Source organism: Pelophylax lessonae, assembly GCF_965119305.1.
Source record: "Pelophylax lessonae genome assembly, chromosome: 1".
Taxonomy (NCBI): domain Eukaryota; kingdom Metazoa; phylum Chordata; class Amphibia; order Anura; family Ranidae; genus Pelophylax; species Pelophylax lessonae.
Window position 1 is genome coordinate 350,289,695 of NC_138768.1, and position 22,392 is coordinate 350,312,086.

Below are 22,392 nucleotides of genomic sequence, written 5' to 3' on the forward strand. Positions count from 1 at the left end.
ACAATAATGTTTCAAATTTTGGTCTTTTGGCGTCCACCCTGGTTCCCCCTAGGAGAGTATCAGGCTGCTTTGGATGGTGCTAAAAGGCAAATAGTACTCACATTTGGCAAGAGGTTTGTTTGGCTTGTGTGGGTGGTTAAAGGTTCTGTTATGCCCAGATGTATAGTCTTCACGTTGGTATAATAAATTCAAAGCCAGCTCAGATTGGCTGAGTCAGAGGTTGTAACATCCTCAGCCCACCTCTCTGACTTGGCCAATCCGAGCAGGCTTTGTATTCATTAAAAGAATACATCGCACACTGTACAATGGAACTGTTTTACTTGCCCCCCGTCCAGTGTCCTTTCCGAAAGGACGTTTCATCAGAGCAGGGGGATCATGACCGATAAGCGCACTCGCCTAGCTCATGACAGTGTTGACTACCTCACATTTATAAAAATGAATGAGGCATGGATCTCTGAGGAATTCAACACATGTGACCAGCAGACCAGGTTTCATTTAAATTCCTCATGACAGGCCACAAATATCCGCCAGACCGCCATCCACCCACAACAATTCATGGTCCTAGTCTTCGGTAAATACTGCGGCATAAAAGGCATTTCATGTCCATTGAATGCCTAATTTTTGGGGCCTTTCATGGCAGACAGTAATTTTTTCTGTCAATTCCTAATGTATCTCCAGCCACAGAATACAACGTTCTCAGCTGTCAGGTAAACCCATGTGGGCTAATTTTTGGGGCCTTTTATGGCTGACACTTACTTATCCTGTGAATGCCTAATGTACCTTCAGCCACAGAATACAACGTTCTTAGCTTTCAGGTAAACCCATGTGGGCTAATTTTTGGGGCCTTTTATGGCCGACACTTACTTCTATATCCTGTGAATGCCTAATGTACCTTCAGTCACAGAATGCAACGTTCTTAGCTGTCAGGTAAACCCAAGTAGGCTAATTTTTGGGGCCTTTTATGGCCAACACTTTCTTCTGTATCCTGTAAATGCCTAATGTACCTTCAGCCACAGAATACAAAGTTCTTAGCTGTCAGGTAAACGCATGTGGGCTAATTTTTGGGGCCTGGAATGACCAACACTTACTTCTTTATCCTGTGAATGCCAAATTTTTCAGACTGGAATTGAAAATCAATGGGTCTGTAAACCTTCCACCAAATTGTGGAATGGATGCGGACCCATTTTACAGATGGGTGAATGGACCCTATATGTATTTGACATGTATTTACCGGCTGCTGTCAGTTCTGGCTTATTTAGGAAAAAAATAAATAATTTTTTTTATGTAAAAAAAAAAGAAATACATTTTTACGGCAACTTTTCAAATTGCAATACTTCTGTTATGACATTGTCCTTGTGGTGGGATTATTTGTGGCTGAAAATATGACCTAAAGGTTTTTAAAGTTCGTCTCCCATTAAAGTCAATGGGGCCCGCCGCAAACTTGTGGTTCGCAGACATTTGAGAAAGTTTGCGGTTAACGTTCGCAAACCGCCCCGGCCGCTGTTCGTCCGTCACTATTGATTAACAATGGTTAAATTTTTCCATCTGTCGATAGATCCTTTTCTACAATTTTATATGCTTTCCCTCCTTTTTCCTTTTTATATTATTTCATTTTATCCATTTGGATTTTTTTGCAATTTTATTTAGGGTTTTATGAATATTAATATTAGTGTTTATGTCCTACACTATGGCTAGTTAATATCAGTTGCATATGGTGTCTTTGTCCACTAGTTGCCGCTATTGCCGTCTGGCCTCCACATCTGACAACTTTCTTTATTTTAGTATGTATTTTTAATGATCTGGCCACCTCTTTTTTTTCTAATTTATTTGTGCTTGATATTGATTTATGCCAGTTGGGATTAATATCTTTTGTTTTTGATTTTTTCTCATGGAGTGCGGATAGATGTGCTTCCGGGTAAGACTTCGGCTGGTCTTTGCTGGCTCTCCCCATGGAACGCACCATCTGTGACGTAGTTCCATTTCAGGGTCTGGCCTGAGTCTGTTTTTACCAGCTCTTGCCATGAATGCACAGTTTATGTTGTGAATCCAGTTCTGGTACCGTTGATATAAAAAGATGTTGCGCGTATGCAGAGCCATGCCTCCTGATGACGTCTGTGACAAAACGTGTAGGGAGGAGCTGGTTCTGCGCACACATCTTCACGTCTTGAGGTGGGCCATTTTGTTGGATTGAAACACTGTTTATCCATATACTACAAGTGGAAAAAAAGGAAGGAATGAGTGCACAGGAATTTTTGGGAGGTAAAATAGTAAAAATAAAAAGGCTTTGACTCAGTAGTCATTTAAACAGAGATGCAGCCAAACACCATAGCGAAGCTATGTGGATATATGGCAAGGATTGAAATCAGCGCAACCACTGTGAGTTAAAATTACTATTTAGATGTGTGTTATAATTCAAAATATGACTGTAAAGTGAAAAAATATTTGTGTGAGAGATATGTGTATAAATTGAAAATATATAAACTGATTAAAGTGCTAATGTGACTATATATTACGATCTATGGAGTATAATATGCTCAAACCAAAAATAATAATAAATTATCAAAAAATCTTCCAATAACAAAGTGCAAGTGCATACATCAAAGGAAAAAGTGCTTATGCAGTGCAATACTTCATATCAATCAATATAAGTGAAAACACAAAGTTCATCAATTAAAGTCCTTATTATAATCCTCCAGTGACAAAGTGCAAGTAGTGCTGATCATCCAATTATAAAGTGCCTTTCAGTGCTCCTTATAAACCAGCAAACGCACCTAAGCAGCAATCGGTTGTAATATGGAAACCTATCTCCTTACACTTCACCCAATCCCTTCAGGATGGATCTCATCTCACGTACAGCCACATAGAAAAACAGAGGAAGGGATGCCACACATAGCGTGATACTGTGTATTACTTCTTTATTTAAGCAATATTAGTGGTAAACAACTCACATTTGTTGGGTTCTGCCTGGTTGAAGCATAAGGAGAGAGGTTTACATATTACAACCGATTGCTGCTCAGGTGTGTTTGCTGGTTTATAATTTAACCAGCTCAACTTCTGGTGAGTTTACCCAGAGAAGCTATACGAACACTGTGGTGGAAGGATTTTCACTAAGGAGCACTGAAAAGCACTTTATAATTGAATGATCAGCACTACTTGCACTTTGTCACTGGAGTATTATAATAAGGACTTTAATTGATGAACTTTGTGTTTTCACTTATATTGATTGATATGAAGTATTGCACTACATAAGCACTTTTCCTTTGATGTATGCACTTGCACTTTGTTATTGGAAGATTTTTTGATAATTTATTATTTTTTTTGGTTTGAGCATATTATACTCCATCGATCGTAATATATAGTCACATTAGCACTTTAATCAGTTTATATATTTTCAATTTATACACATATCTCTCACACAAATATTTTTTCACTTTACAGTCATATTTTGAATTATAACACACATCTAAATAGTAATTTTAACTCACAGTGGTTTGCGCTGTTTAACTTGTGGTTAAACATACAAGAAACTACTCAGTTAAGACAATTTATGTTGCTGTTTTGTGCATCCTATAACCCTAATATTTTTACCCTGGAAAACTGAGCCAATACCCTTATAAAAAAAAAAAAAAAAGAAGAAGCTTTATTGGATACACCTCTCCTAGGAATCACAAGAGTGCGGTAGTTTTACAATCCTGTGACCAACAGTAGGCTAAAGCTAATGTCACAGAGCTGGTCTGAAAAGATTCCTGACCATATGGTTGGGATCCGCCAAGAAGTCTGGACCAGCAGCTGGCTCAGCCTCTCAGCAAGCTGCTCCCACCCCCTCAACAGCCCAGCACTGGAGTGGCATCCCAGAGAGTCAGTGATTGACAGTCACCAGCTCTCTGCAGGCTGAAGACCGAGAGCTGAGAGATCAGAGGTGTTTGATTGTGCAGTTCTCTTAGAGAACGTAGGGGTCAGCTGCAGCTGGAATCGGTGCTGCAGTCATCTAGGTGAGTATGATTTTTTTTTTTTTTTTTTTAAATTCATACTTCTCTTTTAATGCCCAACTTTGGGAGATCTGAAAGTTTTCACAGCCCCACTGCAAGGATTAAATACTAGTTTAATGTAGAGGAGAGTAAAAGCATTTACTCACCTGATCTTCTACTCCCTTGGCACTCCCTCATGCTCCAGTGTGGACTGTCTCTTAACATCCATTGCAGGGCTATGGACATCAGGACTGCTGGAGCATGGGACAGAAAATGTCAAGGCAACTAATCTAGCAGCATGGAGGAGTAGAGGACCAAGTAAATAAATACATTTTTCATGCCCCCCTGGACCTAAACAAGCAGTTAACCCTTGCAGTGTGGGCGCAGCCCCATTGCAAAGGAGGATTTTCATGTTTCCTGCTGTTCAGCTTTAAGCAGAACTGCAGTCAAATAGCTACATTTGAAGTTGATAGATGTTTACTATTAAGCTATTTAATGCTTCTGCTTCCCACATATATACTGTACAGCCTGACTGCTCATTAAACAGAACAGCCCTAAGGCTTCTTGCACACAGAGCATTAGAAAAAAATAGCTGCAAAGCCACTACCAATGCCAGGAAAAAGCAGCTGTAAAAAAAATGCCCTATTAGTAGCTTTCTCCTTTGGCGTTAATGCGCGTTTAGCTGCGTTAGCTTTTAGCAGTGTTTCTTTGCCTCTATTCAAATTCAATGGTTGCCTATGAGAGCCGTCTTTCAGCCCATTGATTTGAATAGAAGTTGCATCCAAGTTGTATCATGATGATCCGATTTGTGGTGTGATTGTGCTCTGAGAGTCCGTGGTGTGGTTGTGGTGTGATTGTGCTCTGGGAAACCCCAAGGCAAAATGGAAAAAAAAAACAGCGTGGCTTCCCCACTTCAAGTTCCATAATAGGCCCTCTGAGTCTGGTATGGATCTTGAAAGGAAACCTCACGCCAAAATGTACAAAAAACGGCGTGGGGTCCCCCCAAAATCCACATCAGACGCTTATCTGAGCATGCAGTCTGGCAGGTCAGGCAAGGGGAGGGGACAAGCTAGTGCCCCTCCTCCTCCTGGACCAAAGCACCCTCCAGCCCCAAAGCACCTTGTCCCCATGTTGAGGGCATGTGGCCTGGTATGGTTCAGGAGGGGGGGGGCAGCTCGCTTGTCTGCTCCCCTTTCCTGACCTGCTGGGCTGCATGCTCGGATAAGGGTCTTATATGGATTTGGGGGGGAGGGGTGGGGGACACGCCGCTTTTTTTGTTTTATTTTTTGGTATAGGGTCTAGTATGGTCTTGGGGGACCCCATGACGTTTTTTAATTTATTTTTTTATTTTGGCGCAAGGTTTCCTTTCAAGACCCGAACCAGACTCAAAGGACCCGGTATGGAACTTGGGGGGGGACCCCACGCTATTTTTTTTTCTCATTTTGGTGTGGGGTTCCCCTTCAAGATTCTCAGCACCACAAGTTGGACTTCTATTTATATCAATGGGCTGAAAGTCAGATCAAAGATGGCTCTCATATGCAACCATTGAATTTGAATAGAGGCAAAGAAACGCTGCAAAAAGCTAACGCAGCTAAATGCGCATTAACGCCAATGGAAAAAGCTACTAAAAGCATTTTTCAGCTGCTTTTTCCTGGCTCATTTTTTCTAATGCCCTGTGTGCATGAGGCCTAAATGTTACACTGAAGTTTGTGTGCAGTCTGTTCTCTGCAATATCAAGAACAATAATGATTAGGCTCAACTAATCAACACTCATTGCCGAACCCTAACATTTCCTAGACACCAGGAAATGAGCATAAGCAGCTAAATCTTCAGCATCTTTAGACGCTTTTGAAACATCAGAACCTCACTGCAATTTTCCGTAGCTATAAATAGAGTAAAAACTGATTATGGTTTTTTTTTTTCATAAAAACTTTTTTGTTTTTGCAGCAAACCTTGCTACAACGGACATCACCTTTCTGGTATGTTGTGTACCTTTTACTGCCACGCTTTACCCACTGCCCAGCTGGGTGTTTGGTGATTTCATGTGCAGAGGAGTAAACTATCTACAGCAGGTATGTGATTGAATTAAAGAATTTAATATATTTGACTTTTCCTGGGTAAGTTTAATCACATCAGCTTCATCTTAGATATATTTTACTGCGTAGGTCCATATGATAATTTTCAAGCATTTGTTGTTTGTTACAAACTGCATGCATTTTTTATTTATTGGTATGCTACTTTTTGCTTGTGTTTTTAGTTAGAATATTTTAATAAAAATGCAAACGGAAGTTAACGAAGGTGTAGCAACAAACATTGAACAGTTAAAATTACTTTACCTCCTGTTGCCAGACCTAAAATTCTTATGCTTACATTTAGGTCATCAATTTGTTTCAAATACCAAGAATACCATTACAAATTGGTGACACACTGGTATAGTACCCACTTGTCTTTGCACTCTATCTACCTCTCAGTGCCCAAAATCTGCTGGCTATGTAACTCTGGGATGAGTGATCAACTCTATCTCTTTCAGCCATGACCTGAACTCCAGTCTTTTTGGACTGTCGTGCACCCTATAACTCAGAAATGTACTGACCATTCCATACCTAAAGACCTACCGTACTTCCTCCCACATCATAACTCCCCTAAAGTCGTATAAGAGGTCAGTTGCTATCCACCTAGTCAACACTGCACGCTCCTGTATACCAGCAACTCTCCAACAATAGCACAATGGCTGTAACAAGTTGAGGACATCAGGCTGATGGAAGATTTGACTAGCTCTATCAAGATTTCAAATGAAAAGTTTAGGAACATGTGGGTAGGTGCAACGTGGTGCAGCAGCAGAAAACCAGTTGCAGAAAACGAAACTTTATTAAAAAGTAGGTTTAGTGAAACACAACAAGCCCAGCTGGAAGGCACCTAACTGGGAACACTCACAGGATGTAACAATGATGTGTATTGACAGCGTCTCTCTCAAGGGGCAAACTTTGGCCTTGCTGATCCATACCCAAGTGAGGAGGTTTCCAGGTAGGATGGCGTGTCCCTGCACTTTTCCTACTTATCCAGAACCTCTCCCTGACGCTAAGCACTGTCCCTGATAGACAGGTGACCTGTCCCTACTCTAGCCACAGGTGAAAACCCTCAAACCTGGGAACCAGGGCCTAATTGGACTCTGCCAGCATCCAATCGATAGCTGCCTCTCTGTGACCAAGGAAACCATGGAGGAACCAGCTTCTGCTCAACTTCCTCCTCCACCTGCATTGCCGCTGAAAATGAGCATCACCTGCAGTGGAGAAAATAGAATGCACTTGCCTACAAACACTTAGTATTACTGGTTAGGGTTTTCTTGTACAGACAAATTCAAACAGGTGCTTTCTGAATTAGGCTCTTCACTCACTTAGTAACCACCTATTATACCAGAAGCAGAGTGAAATCTTCATGCAAGTGTGTCACAGCTAAGGTAGTCACTCCTCCTGACACGGGAGGGTCTTTCCACCTGGCTACGCCCTTCACTCCTCCCTATTTTTTGTTACTTTTTTCTTATTTACTTGATGGTTAGCTCCACCCCTATGGCCCAGTGGATGGGACCCTATTTAAATGCTTCTCCTCACCATGTTTTGGGGTGAGCTTACCCCCGTCCTTTCTCTTGTCCCAAATTTTCAAAATGTAAGACAGCTGCATATGTACTCTCAATAGCTATAAGGATAAGGCTGTTACTACTCAATACAACTGGAAGTATAATGCAACCTGTTTGCTTGTCATTGTACATGATATGCCTCTAGCAGTTTTACTTTCAACTAAAATAAAATGCAGACGGAAGCATGGAAGTAGAAACGAAGCAACAAAGACAAATATTAACATATTAAAGAGAAATAAAAGCCTTCCTAATGTTTTTTTTTAAAGATACTTATTTACTTGATGGTTAGCTCCACCCCTATGGCCCAGTGGATGGGACCCTATTTAAATGCTTCTCCTCACCATGTTTTGGGGTGAGCTTACCCCCGTCCTTTCTCTTGTCCCAAATTTTCAAAATGTAAGACAGCTGCATATGTACTCTCAATAGCTATAAGGATAAGGCTGTTACTACTCAATACAACTGGAAGTATAATGCAACCTGTTTGCTTGTCATTGTACATGATATGCCTCTAGCAGTTTTACTTTCAACTAAAATAAAATGCAGACGGAAGCATGGAAGTAGAAACGAAGCAACAAAGACAAATATTAACATATTAAAGAGAAATAAAAGCCTTCCTAATGTTTTTTTTTAAAGATACTTATGAAAGTATTTAGCCTGATGCAAATAATGCAAATTAATGCAAAGTGCTAGTGTAGTAATGTTTTATTAATTTTCTTTCATTTTTCATGGGATTTGTGCTTTACTGTTCCTTTCCCTCTATTCAAATCTGTCAGGAAATTTAGTCTTAAGAGTTACAATAGAATGTGAATTTTAAAAACTGTAGTGTTGGCAGAGTGAGAGAACCTATGGATTTTAGATTTAACCACTTAAGCCCCGGAAGATTTTACCCCCTTCCTGACCAGGCCCTATTTTGCGATTCGGCACTGCGTGACTTTAACGGACAATTGCGCGGTCGTGAGACGGTGTACCTAAACAAATTTGACGTCCTTTTTTTCCCACAAACAGAGTTTTCTTTTGGTGGTATTTGATCACCTGTGCGATTTTTTTTATCATGCGCTATAAACAAAAAAACAGCGTAAATTTTGAAAAAATAACAATATTTTTTACATTTTTTTATATGAAATTCCCCCCAAAAAATTTAAAAATCAATATTTTTTAACGTTTTTGGCCAATTTGTTTTCTGCTACATATGTTTGGTAAAAAAATCACAATAAGCGTATTTTGATTGGTTTGCGCAAAAGTTGAAGTGCAAAATGTAAACAGCGCAAAAATTGGTGTGGCCAGCCTCGTGGGATGGTCAGTGTAACAAAGAATGGAGTGAATAATCAAAAAATTATATATATGTACAGATATATAAAAATTATCCTCCAATAGTGTGATTACAACCCAGTGATATAAATAATTGGAATAAATATATAAATAAATACAATAGAATGGTGCTAGTTGATAGTCCAAAATGGTGTTGCAATATATTAAACAATAGTCCCAATTATATGTGTTCAGCAAGTAGCCAGTGAAAGTTTCAAACGACAGCCAGATAAAGTGCTCAAGTGCTAGAAAAGCAAACACATGCTGCAGTGGTGCGATGCTAAAGTGGCTCCTCTCCCCAAGAGTGATTCCACTTGCCGGACGGCGTGGACCCCTAGGCCGTACGGCGTAAGGGTCTCACAGGCAGAGTCCGGTAAATAATCCGGGCAGGTATCCTTGAAACCGAGTTGGTAACCAATATGAGTCTCCTATATTCTCTCACCGGATAGTGGACATATAGGGGAAGAAAGGGATACCAATAGCGTAATCCTGCTACAACACGTTTATTAATTTGCAAAACAAAGTATAAAACTCACATTTCGTATGAGAAAAACAAGCGATGGGGTTACAAGGTGGTAGATCCTCTTTGGATGACGGTGCGCAGCGGGGCTTGGCTCCGGCGTGCTTTCCACCGCTACCGGAAGTGACGTTGCTACGGGCGTAAGCCGGAAATTGCGTCGACGTCATGCGCTATAAACAAAAAAACAGCGTAAATTTTGAAAAAATAACAATATTTTTTACATTTTTTTATATGAAATTCCCCCAAAAAAATTTAAAAATCAATATTTTTTTAACGTTTTTGGCCAATTTGTTTTCTGCTACATATATTTGGTAAAAAAATCACAATAAGCGTATTTTGATTGGTTTGCGCAAAAGTTATTGCGTTTACTAACTATGGGAAAGACTTTTGTCACTTTTGTTGTTTTTTTTTTTAACGAGTTATGGCGGCGATCTGCGATTTTTTTTGCGGGACTGCGACATTGCGGCGGACAGATCGGACCCTTGACTGACATTTTTGACACTTTTGGGGGTACCAGTGACATTACTACAGAAATCAGTGCTATACATATGCACTGTTACTGTAAAAATGACACTGGCAGGGAAGGGGTTAACTTTATTAGAGAAGGAGGGGTTAAGTGTGTCCCTAGGGGCGTGTTTCTAACTGTGCATGGATGTGGCTGTTCATGTAACAGCAGAGATCTACGGTCCTACATAGCAGGACCGTATGATCTCTGCTGTTACACAAGGGAAAATGACAGTCGGCTTTGTTTACATTAGCCGCCTGCCTTTCTCCCTCTGTAACTGACGATCGAGAGTGACCGGCGGACATCGGGTCCGCCGGTCACTCGCGCGGAGGTGTCCGTGAACGAGCGGGGGCGGGAGCGTGCCTCCGGCGGCGCGCGCTCGCCCCCTATTGGCTCACAGGGGAGTGACGTACCGGTACGTCACTTTGCCTGCACGGGGCTGACCGCCGCAGTATATGTACTTGCGGCGGTCGGCAAGTGGTTAAAGACATTCTGTCATGAAGCAAAATGTCTATGTGAGAATGCTCAAAAGGAAGTGGCCATTTCCTGACTTCAAATATCATGCGGAAAACTTAAAGGAATCCTTCCCATAAAATGATGTGTATATGTAATGTATTTTATACATAGTCATTACCTCTGGAATGAGGGGAGGGTCAGAAGAGTTGGGCCAGCACAGAAAGCAATTAGACACTCCCCAAAGTACAGAGTGTGTTAGGGTATAGATACTTTCCACAGTAGTCAATTTTTATAGCAAGTTCAAAGCAGGGACGTAGATAGGGTTGGGGGGGTAACATTTGAAAAAAATATATATTTATTTAATTTATTTTTTTGCGCCGCACTGGGCTCTAATGCATTGTTATTTTAATGCTGCTGCCTGCTGTTACTCCACCTGACCACCTGGAGTGCTGCTCGGGCTGTAGGCTTGGCTTGGGATGAGGGAGGCTCTTGCTGACAGTGCTCTCCTCTGTCTGCTCCACCTGTACACCTCCTCTCTAGTCCAGACTGAGACTCCAGAGAAATGTCTTGACTCGTCCAGCCAGTTACAGAAGCTTCCAGGAGCACAGCAGCACTGCGAGCAGAGCAGGCAGCACCTATCCCGCCCACTGACACATATGATCGGCTCCTCCTCTCTTCGAGCTGCCACTTCCTGCCTTTGGCTTTCGCTTGGGGAAGGAGCTGCCTGAGTCTGAGTGCTGTTAGCTAAGCAGAGCCTGCCTGCCTGCTTTCTAGTACCATGTGGAAGGATCATCTCAATTTTCTCTGAAGTGCTGCTGTGCTGGAGTCTGGATCTTACCCTTGACTCCAGGAGGACAGATCACCAACAAACACCAGGTGTGTCTCTCTCTGTGTGCTGTGTTCTAGATCTCAACTTCAACCATGGATCAAGTTCAGGGCTGCTAGAACAGTTGGAGTTCAGTTTTTTTCTTCTAATTTTTAAACTCTTTCATACCATCTCTTCTTATCCTCCTCTTATTTCATGCTTGCAATGCATACCTCATGTAAAACAGTAAATTAATACCCGCGCTGTGATGAATAAATAATAGTGAATTTTTTATATTTATATATAAATATATCCTGAAGCTGCTGCTCACCAAGTATAACACCAGGAAAAACTATAAAACATATATAGGCAGCGCTAGCAGGTAAGATCTATAGATAAGTGCTATATGATTAAAATTTATATACTGTGATAAAAGGTTATACTAAAAATTAAGTGCATATAAATTCAGTAATTATAAATTCATAAATACGTAAAGTGCAACAGTGAATATGGTTAAGTGTATACAAAATCAGTGAATTCATAAAGTGCAACAATAAATATGATCCAGTGTCCAAAATGTAATCATAAATAAAGTGCAAAATACATTTAAGGTGCAGTCCAAACTTATATTCTTCCAAAGAAGTTATGGTGCCAAAAAAGGTGCTCAGAATCCAAATAAAGTGCCCAAGTGCTCTTCAAAGAAAATCCCCCTATGGGGATGCACTCACCAGATTTGGGATGTAAATGAGCCTTAAACGTATGTAATATTCCGATTGAAAAGTAAGAGCAGCCTCACGGATACTAAAGGTTTCCCTTGCCCGGATGGATGGATGGATGGCTGCAATCCTTTACTATTGGCTCTTTACTAGCTCCTCTCCACTCTCTCCCCAATGGCGTATTCAGAAGGAAGGAAAGAAGCCAGACATCGTGAAGCCCGTAATGTATTTATTAAGATGATTAAAAAAATGGTACTCACAAAGGTAGTAAATGGTTAGGCGTTAGTCAGCAAATACAGCAGAGTCCTTCACTTCCGTGTCCGCTGCCGGCATGCGGTTCACGGTGGTTCTCAGGAAATGACGCTGTAGCGTACCGCTGCCCGGAAGTGCGTCGACGCGTTTCGCCCGCCTTGTGGGCGTTATCAAAGACATCACTTCCGGTAAGGCGGCTCGTATTTATACTTATCACGCTCCGCTCACAGCCAATCGGCCGGAAAGGGGGTGGAACAGATTGAGTATTGACTTCCTGCCAGTGTTTATCCTGAGCGTGTCCCCACAGGGCTCAATTGGCAATTAAGTCCGTGGATAGTTTCTATTACGCAAAATTATATGGCTATAATATTAATTTATTTTTGTCATCAGACCAATAAAACAATCAGTTAACGCCACCACCTCATTTACTGTTACCGATTCAATAAGTACTTAACATTTAAAACATATTTAATTTCTTTAAAAACATATTATGCATTTAAAATTATTTTATAGTTAGGTAGCAATGGAAAATTAATACCGCTAGATTTCCTAATCCATGATATATTCTATATCTCTAGTCCATAGTATTTCTCTATTGCAATTCATCTTCTGCATAAACAATTATTTTTAAAACATACAAATATTGTATAACAATTCCTCAGAGTGGATTATTTGTAAAAATTATTGTATCCTCTAAATATACTCTTAATAATAAAGATGTAAGGTGGTAACTGAGATATAAAATGAAAAATGAAAAATTAATAAAATTAAAGAATAAAAAATAAAATAAAAATGAAAATAAAAATAAAAATAAATGAAAAATGAAAATAAATAAATAATAATAAATGGAAAAAAAAATGAAAATAAAGAATAAAAATAAAAATAAAAAAATAAAAAAATAAAAAATAATAAATTGAAATTAAAAATAAAATAAAAATAAAAATAAAAAATAAAAATAAACAATGAAAAAAAGTATAAAGAAAAAAGAAGGAAAAAGAGAGACGTAAATTAAAAATATACTATAAAAATATAACGGAAAAGATTATATGAATAAAAAATATTCTATGTTTCAATATTGATATTCAAATTACAGGAAAAGGAAAAAAAGGGGGGGTCACCAATTAGACAAAAAACAGTTTAGATCCAATTCTATATTGAGGCCCCGGGGCTGTAAAGTACCGAGGCGATGGATCCACTGTGTTTCATTTTTGGAGATTGCTCTCTTTAGATTGCCACCTCGCCAATGTGGTTCAAATCCTATCAATGGCACAAAAAGCCAACCCTCTAGGGTCTTTATTGTGGACCAACCTAAAATGGTTAGATACGCTGTGGTGGCGGAATCCCTTTTTTATGTTAGTCACGTGTTCACGTAATCTGACTCTAAGTTCCCTCGTTGTTCTACCCACGTATTGCAGCCCGTAAGGGCATGACAATAAATATGTCACATGGGTAGATGAACATGTGATAAATTTGTCTATGGTGAACTGTTTTCCATAGGCAAAGGATCTGAAGTCAGAAGTTTTTCGCTTCCTATGCCTTGAGGTCTTACATATTGCACATCTCCCACAGCTAAAATAACCAACTTGGTCTAAAAAGGTACATGTTTTGACAGGGGGGTTTACCACGTTATGTGCCAATTTTAGTCTTAAAGTGCTTGGTTTGGTATAAATAAATTTAGGTCTCTGAGGTAGGATGTTTTTTAATGTATCGTCTTTTAAAAGTAATGGCCAGTGTTTTTTTATTATATGTTCAACTTGTTTAAATTGCCTAGTAAAACCTGTCATAAAGGCCAAACTATATTTGTCAGTATTGTTACGATCTTTAGATTTATCCTTCAGTAACTCTTTCCTGTCCATCTTCCTGATATTTTCTTTAGTGTTGATACAACAACACCAAGGATCTTATCAACACTAAAGAACATATCAGGAAGATGTTTGTTTAAGGCTCATTAACATCCGTTTAAGGCTCATTAACATCCCAAATCTGGTGAGTGCATCCCCATAGGGGGATTTTCTTTGAAGAGCACTTGGGCACTTTATTTGGATTCTGAGCACCTTTTTTGGCACCATAACTTCTTTGGAAGAATATAAGTTTGGACTGCACCTTAAATGTATTTTGCACTTTATTTATGATTACATTTTGGACACTGGATCATATTTTTTGTTGCACTTTATGAATTCACTGATTTTGTATACACTTAACCATATTCACTGTTGCACTTTACGTATTTATGAATTTATAATTACTGAATTTATATGCACTTAATTTTTAGTATAACCTTTTATCACAGTATATCAATTTTAATCATATAGCACTTATCCATAGATCTTACCTGCTAGCGCTGCCTATATATGTTTTCTAATGCATACCTCAGTCTCAACATTAGAGTGTAAAATAGGTGTAAGGTTGATGATCTCTTACAAAAGCCAATCCTGACATTCTGAATATAAACACAGTGGGCAGGATGGATTTTTTTTTTTTGCTCTTGTGTTATCTATTTTATGACAAAGATTCAAAGATTGACTCTGAAAAAAAGGAAGGAGACCTACAAATGAACAGGATCTCTCTCCCCATGTGTGTGCTATCTGCACTTTCACATAACAGTGGGAACATTCTGAGATTTACCCTTAGCTGTATGGAGTGCTGTGCTACTACACTTGAATGCTGTCCTGAAGGTTATTAATCCCTATTTAAATGTATGCTGCTAGCCTGCTACATTGTAGTCCTGCTGAAGAAGTTGTTGACCCTTTCCATGCGATGCTAGGCCTACTGGTCTTAGCTTAAAGTGGTAGTAAACCACAAAAAATCTTCTCTCTAAAAGTTAATGGCATAATGTGCTAGTGTGCATCGCATACATTATTATTATTATTATTACATTATTTTTATTATCGCTTTATTTTTGCGTGGCTGTTTTGTTACATAATTGAATGTATTCTGTGTTAATTATCTCACAGCAGAGCAGAGTCACTGCTTATATCACCAATTAGTTGTGGTTTTAATAATGGTGTTTTCCAAGGGCAGTTTCAAATTTTGTATTTCATATATATATATATATATATATATATATATATATATACAGTGCCTTGTGAAAGTATTCGGCCCCCTTGAACTTTTCGACCTTTTGCCACATTTCAGGCTTCAAACGAAGATATAAAACTGTAATTTTTTATGAAGAATCAACAACAAGTGGGACACAATCATGAAGTGGAACGAAATTTATTGGATATTTCAAACAGTAAAAAACTGAAAAATTGTGCGTGCAAAATTATTCAGCCCCCTTAACCACTTGCCGACTGCCTAACGACGATTTACGTCGGCAGTCAGCCCCTCACAGGCAAAGTGACGTAGATCTACGTCGCTAGCCTGTGAGGGTCTAGGGAGCGAGTGCGCGCCCCCGGAGGCGCGCTCCCGCGTGGTCACGGACCCCCCGCGCGTGTGACCAGCGGACCCCGATGTCCACCGGTCACTCTGCGATCGCCGCTGCAGAGGGAGAAAGTCAGGCGGCTAATGTAAACAAGCCGCCTGTCATTCTCCCCTGTGTAGAAACAATGATCACACGGTTCTAATCATGCCCCTAGGGACACACACAGCCCCTCCCTCTCAAAAAAAGTTAACCCCTTCACTTCCAGTGTAATTTTACAGTAACATTGCATATGTATAGCACTGATTACTGTAGAAATGTCACTGGTAACCCCAAAAGTGTCAAAAATGTCAGTCAAGGGTCCGATCTGTCCGCCCAAATGTCGCAGTCCTGCAAAAAAAATCGCAGATCGCCGCCATTACGCGTTAAAAAAAACAACAACAAAAATGACAAAAATTTTACCCTGTTAGTAAACGCGATAACCTTTGCGCAAACCAATCAAAATACGCTTTTTGCGATTTTTTTTTTTACCAAACATATGTAGCATAAAACAAATTGGCCGAAAATGTTAAAAAATTTTGATTTTTTCATTTTTTTTGGGGAATTTCATATAAAAAAATGTGAAAAATATTGCTATTTTTGTAAAATTGACGCTCTTTTTTTGTTTATAGCGCATGATCAAAAAATCGCACAGGTGATCAAATACCACCAAAAGAAAGCTCTGTTTGTGGGAAAAAAAGGACGTCAAATTTGTTTAGGTACAGCGTCGCACGACCACGCAATTGTCCGTTAAAGTCACGCAGTGCCGAATCGCAAAATACCCCCTGGTCAGGAAGGGGGTAAAATCTTCCGGGGCTTAAGTTAATACTTTGTAGCGCCACCTTTTGCTGCGATTACATCTGTAAGTTGCTTGGGGTATGTCTCTATCAGTTTTGCACATCGAGAGATTTTTGCCCATTCCTCCTTGCAAAACAGCTCGAGCTCAGTGAGGTTGGATGGAGATCGTTTGTGAACAGCAGTTTTCAGTTCTTTCCACAGATTCTTGATTGGATTCAGGTCTGGACTTTGACTTGGCAATTCTAACACCTGGATATGTTTATTTGTGAACCATTCCATTGTAGATTTTGCTTTATGTTTTGGATCATTGTCTTGTTGGAAGACAAATCTCCGTCCCAGTCTCAGGTATTTTGCAGACTCCATCAGGTTTTCTTCCAGAATGGTCCTGTGTTTGGCTCCATCCATCTTCCCATCAATTTTAACCATCTTCCCTGTCCCTGCTGAAGAAAAGCAGGCCCAAACCATGATTCTCCCACCACCATGTTTGACAGTGGGGATGGTGTGTTCAGGGTGATGAGCTGTGTTGCTTTTACGCCAAACATAACGTTTTGCATTGTTGCCAAAAAGTTAGATTTTGGTTTCATCTGACAAGAGCACCTTCTTCCACATGTTTGGTGTGTCTCCCAGGTGGCTTGTGGCAAACTTTAAACAACACTTTTTATGGATATCTTTAAGAAATGGCTTTCTTCTTGCCACTCTTCCATAAAGGCCAGATTTGTGCAGTATACGACTGATTGTTGTCCTAAGGACAGAGTCTCCCACCTCAGCTGTAGATCTCTGCAGTTCATCCAGAGTGATCATGGGCCTCTTGGCTGCATCTCTTATCAGTAAATTTGGAAGATAACCGCGCTATGCTAATGTACAAATAAGCAACAGCTTATAGTGTGACAAACACTTAAACAAAAATTATATCAATGTAAGCCACGCTAAGCAGTGAATTTGTGCTATAACACACAAAATATTATATATGGTGAAAATACCAAGTTAAATACTTGAAATATACAGTGAATAAAAATAATAATAATAACTACAGCTTGAATGTGACATACACCCAACCAAGAAGTGTGTAAGGCAAGTTGTGTGCAGAGTTAATTATGTTCAATAGTCCCTATAAGGACCCAAAAATTCAACAGTGACAAATAAAAATGTCTAAAGGTCAAAATTGATCTTGACCACAAAAACTGCTGGAAAACTCCTGGGGATCAATCCAGTAGTCCGTGTGAGATTCCAAAGTGTTAGATCACTCCTATTGCAAGGACAGCCACTAGATACCCAGACTGCTTACCAGATTGAGGTATATCAAGTGCCTGATTCAAAAGTGTATGCTCCCAGGATCTTCAATAGGATAGACCTCTGGATAAATTCCAACCTCAGACAACAGGAAAAGCTCAACAAACATGGACCACGTGCATGTAAAAAATGATACAAGATCCCATAGCGTAACACTGTATAATTGTTATGGGTGCATATATCACAAATGTACACCCAATGGTGAAATTTACACCTTAAGTGCAATCCACTTAATAAGGAATAAAGTGCTGAAGTGAAAGATAGTGACCTCCACCAATATTACAAGCTGCTTACCAGACATACAAATGAGCATAGCCAAAGAAAGTTGCAAATAACTACAGTCAGGTCCATAAATTTTGGGACATCAACACAATTCTAATCTTTTTGGCTCTATACACCACCACAATGGATTTGAAATGAAACAAACAAGATGTTCTTTAACTGCAGACTTTCAGCTTTAATTTGAGGGTATTTACATCCAAATCAGGTGAAAGGTATAGGAATTACAACAGTTTGTATATGTGCCTCCCACTTTTTAAGGGACCAAAAGTAATGGGACAATTGGCTGCTCAGCTGTTCCATGGCCAGGTGTGTGTTATTCCCTCATTATCCCATTTACAAGGAGCAGATAAAAGGTCCAGAGTTTATTTCAAATGTGCTATTTGCATTTGGAATCTGTTTCTGTCAACTCTCAATATGAGTTCCAAAGAGCTGTCACTATGAGTGAAGCAAGCCATCATTAGGCTGAAAAAACAAAACAATAGCAAAAATATAGCAAAAACATTAGGTGTGGCCAAATCAACTGTTTGGAACATCCTTAAAAAGAAAGAACCCACCAGTGAGCTCAGCAACACCAAAAGCCCCGGAAGACCACGAAAAACAATTGTGGTGGATGACCAAAGAATTCTTTCCCTGGTGAAGAAAACACCCTTCACAACAGTTGGCCAGTTTAAGAACACTCTCCAGGAGGTAGGTGTATGTGTGTCAAAGTCAACAATCAAGAGAAGACTTCACCAGAGTGAATACAGAAGGTTCACCACAAGATGTAAACCATTGGTGAGCCTCAAAAACAGGAAGGCCAGATTATAGTTTGCCAAACAACATCTAAAAAAGCCTTCACAGTTCTGGAACAGCATCCTATGGACAGATCAGACCAAGATTAACTTGTACCAGAGTGATGGGAAGAGAAGAGTATGGAGAAGGAAAGGAACTGCTTATGATCCAAAGCATACCACCTCATTAGTAATGCATGGTGGTGGTAGTGTCATGGCGTGGGCATGTAGGGCTGCCAATGGAACTGGTTCTCTTGAAATTATTGATGATGTGACTGCTGACAAAAGCAGCAGGATGAATTCTGAAGTGTTGCGGGCAATATTATCTGCTCATATTCAGCCAAATGCTTCAGAACTCATTGGACGGCGCTTCACAGTGCAGATGGACAATGACTGAAAGCATACTGTGAAAACGACCAAAGAGTTTTTTAAGGGAAAGAAGTGGAATGTTATGCAATGGCCAAGTCAATCACCTGACCTGAATCTGATTGAGCATACATTTCACTTGCTGAAGACAAAACTGAAGGGAAAATGCCCCAAGAACAAGCAGGAACTGAAGACAGTTGCAGTAGAGGCCTGGCAGAGCATCACCAGGGATGAAACCCAGCGTCTGGTGATGTCTATGCGTTCCAGACTTCAGGCTGTTATTGACTGCAAAGGATTTGCAACCAGGAATTAAAAAGTGAAAGTTTGATTTATGATTTTTAATCTGTCCCATTACTTTATGTCCCTTAAAAAATGGGAGGCACATATACAAACGGTTGTAATTCCTACACCGTTCACCTAAATTGGATGTAAATACCTTCAAATTAAAGCTGAAAGTCTGCAGTTAAAGCACATCTTGTTTGTTTCATTTCAAATCCATTGTGGTGGTGTATAGAGCCAAAAAGATTAGAATTGTGTCGATGTCCCAATATTTATGGACCTGACTGTAAGTATATGCCAAACTCCAGTCGGAGAAGCGACCAACACCCACATGCACAAGCTTCTTGCCAGATGCACACAATTAAGTGCCAGTATCAGATAACAATTTGTTTGAGGGAATTAAAGCCAAAGGAAGGAAATCCCAAGGTGTGCGGAAACTTCAGTCAGAAGCGTGACCACCACCGACATACAAAACTGCTTACCAGATATACTAAGCAATAAGCCAATGTCCAATGCCAGTAAACTCAGGATCATAGAATTCAGCAGGTCCCAACCAGGAGGAATGCCTCCAAACGATATCCCCAGCAGGCATCAAGTCACAGGTTCAAACATCAGAAATAGAGAGCGTTTGTTTGAATGAGCCGCCGGCTGGTCGACTCTTCCGCCCGTCCTCAATCTCGTATTGGTGACGTCAGCATGCCGCGACCGACGTACGTTTCATCAGATATGACGTTTGAATCAGGCACTTGATATACCTCAATCTGGTAAGCAGTCTGGGTATCTAGTGGCTGTTCCTTGCAATAGGAGTGATCTAACACTTTGGAATCTCACACAGACTACTGGATTGATCCCCAGGAGTTTTCCAGCAGTTTTTGTGGTCAAGATCAATTTTGACCTTTAGACATTTTTATTTGTCACTGTTGAATTTTTGGGTCCTTATAGAGACTATTGAACATAATTAACTCTGCACACAACTTGCCTTACACACTTCCTGGTTGGGTGTATGTCACATTCAAGTTGTTGTTATTATTACTATTTTTATTCACTGTATATTTCAAGTATTTAATTTGGTATTTTCACCATATATAATATTTTGTGTGTTATAGCACAAATTCACTGCTTAGCCCGGCTTACCTTGATATAATTTTTGCATCTCTGATCAGTCTTCTCCTTGTATGAGCTGAAAGTTTAGAGGGACGGCCAGGTCTTCGTAGATTTGCAGTGGTCTGATACTCCTTCCATTTCAATATTATCGCTTGCACAGTGCTCCTTGGAAAGTTTAAAGCTTGGGAAATCTTTTTGTATCCAAATCTGGCTTTAAACTTCTCCACAACAGTATCTCGGACCTGCCTGGTGTTTTCCTTGTTCTTCATGATGCTCTCTGTGCTTTAAACCAGGCATGTCCAACCTGTGGCCCGAGGGCCGCATGCGGCCCAGAACCGCAGGCAATGTGGCCCACTGCCCCCTGACAATTATTATTTTTTTTTTTGCTGGGGAGGAAGTAAGTCGAGTCGGGGGCACGGCCACAGCGGCTTCCAACTAACTGTAGGCAGAGGCTGCCTCTGAGCCTCTGTCATTGATAGACAGCACATTGGTGACGTATATCATAGGAGCTGGTCCAAGAGGCAGGACTTCCTATGACAGCGGTCGCTGGGTAAGCGGGAGATCCCTGCTCTGTGTAATCCAGCGGCTCTCATCTCACTTCATTGCAGACTGCATAGGATGGGCACGCATTAGTGAGGCTACATTGGATGGACACTGATCAGGCTGCATTGGATAGGCATGCACTGGTGAGGCTGCATTGGATGGGCACTGATCAGGCTGCATTGGATGGGCATGCACTTGTGAGGCTGAACTGGATGGGCACTGATCAGGCTGCATTAGATGGGCACTGGTGAGGCTGCATTGGATGGGCAATGATCAGGCTGCATTAGATGGGCACTGGTGAGGCTGCATTGAATGGGCACTGATCAGGCTGCATTAGATGGGCACTGGTGAGGCTGCATTGGATGGGCACTGATCAGGCTGCATTGGATAGGCATGCACTGGTGGGGCTGCATTGGATGGGCACTGATCAGGCTGCATTGGATAGGCATGCACTGGTGGGGCTGCATTGGATGGGTACTGATCAGGCTGCATTGGATGGGCACTGATCAGGCTGCATTGGATGGGCATGCACTGGTGAAGCTGCATTGGATGGGCACTATGTAGGCTGCATTGAATGGGCATGCACTAGGCTGCAAGTGCTGTGCGATCTCCCGTCTGCCACGGGAGACTTAGGATGTCGGCAGTCAGTGACCGAGCCGCTGCTTCCTGTATAGTTCCAGCTCTGTCACAGTCGGAGTGATATGAAATGCACCCCTCCCCCACCTGTGACAGGAGCCATACAGGAAGCAGCGGCTCTGCTCTCTACTGCAGCCGCTGCTTCCTCCAGCATTACCCAACGTCATGACCAGCAGTACCCGCACGACCAGCAGTAACCGCCAGCAGTAACCACACCAGCAGTACCCGCCAGCAGTCTTCAAAATGAGTACAAAAGGTAGGTGCATTAGCGTGTGTAAATTGTTGCAATATATTTTTTAATAACTAGTTGTGTTTTGTCATAATATGTCCCGTCCTTGTTCATATATGTATGAAGGACATGACATTTTCTGTCTGCCTAAGTCATGTGTTCTAGGGGTGCAGCTAGCCCCCAGCACATAACTAAATTTCCCATCATGTGCAGTATTTCTGACTCCTACCACCATGACCACTTCAAATCACTGAAGTGGTCATGGTGGTTAGAGTGTTCCTTTAATATCTCTCAGAAGTAAACCTCTGTATACTGATTCCATTTCATTTCATCATCCTCTAGTTGTGTTAAATTACTGTGGGGAGGGGGGGGGGGGGGCGGCATGGGATGGTCGGAGCGGCGTTTTATTACTTATATACCTTAACTATAGTATATATTTTATATGTGGCCCGAGAAAATTTCTCTACACTCAATGTGGCCCAGAGAAGCCAAAAGGTTGGACACCCATGCTTTAAACGGACCTCTGAGACT

The 22,392-nt window shown here is 40.7% G+C and overlaps 1 protein-coding gene across 2 annotated transcripts in view; it reads left to right on the forward strand.

Annotated features, from left to right (window-relative positions):
• LOC309545090 (G-protein coupled receptor 54-like) overlaps positions 1-22,392 on the forward strand; it is a 240,844-nt gene that overhangs the window by 94,844 nt on the left and 123,608 nt on the right. For both annotated transcript variants that reach the window (XM_082244223.1, XM_082244224.1), the window contains exon 2: positions 5,916-6,040. In XM_082244223.1, the coding sequence (XP_082100349.1) occupies positions 5,916-6,040 (125 nt within the window). The remainder of the gene's footprint in view (positions 1-5,915; positions 6,041-22,392) is intronic.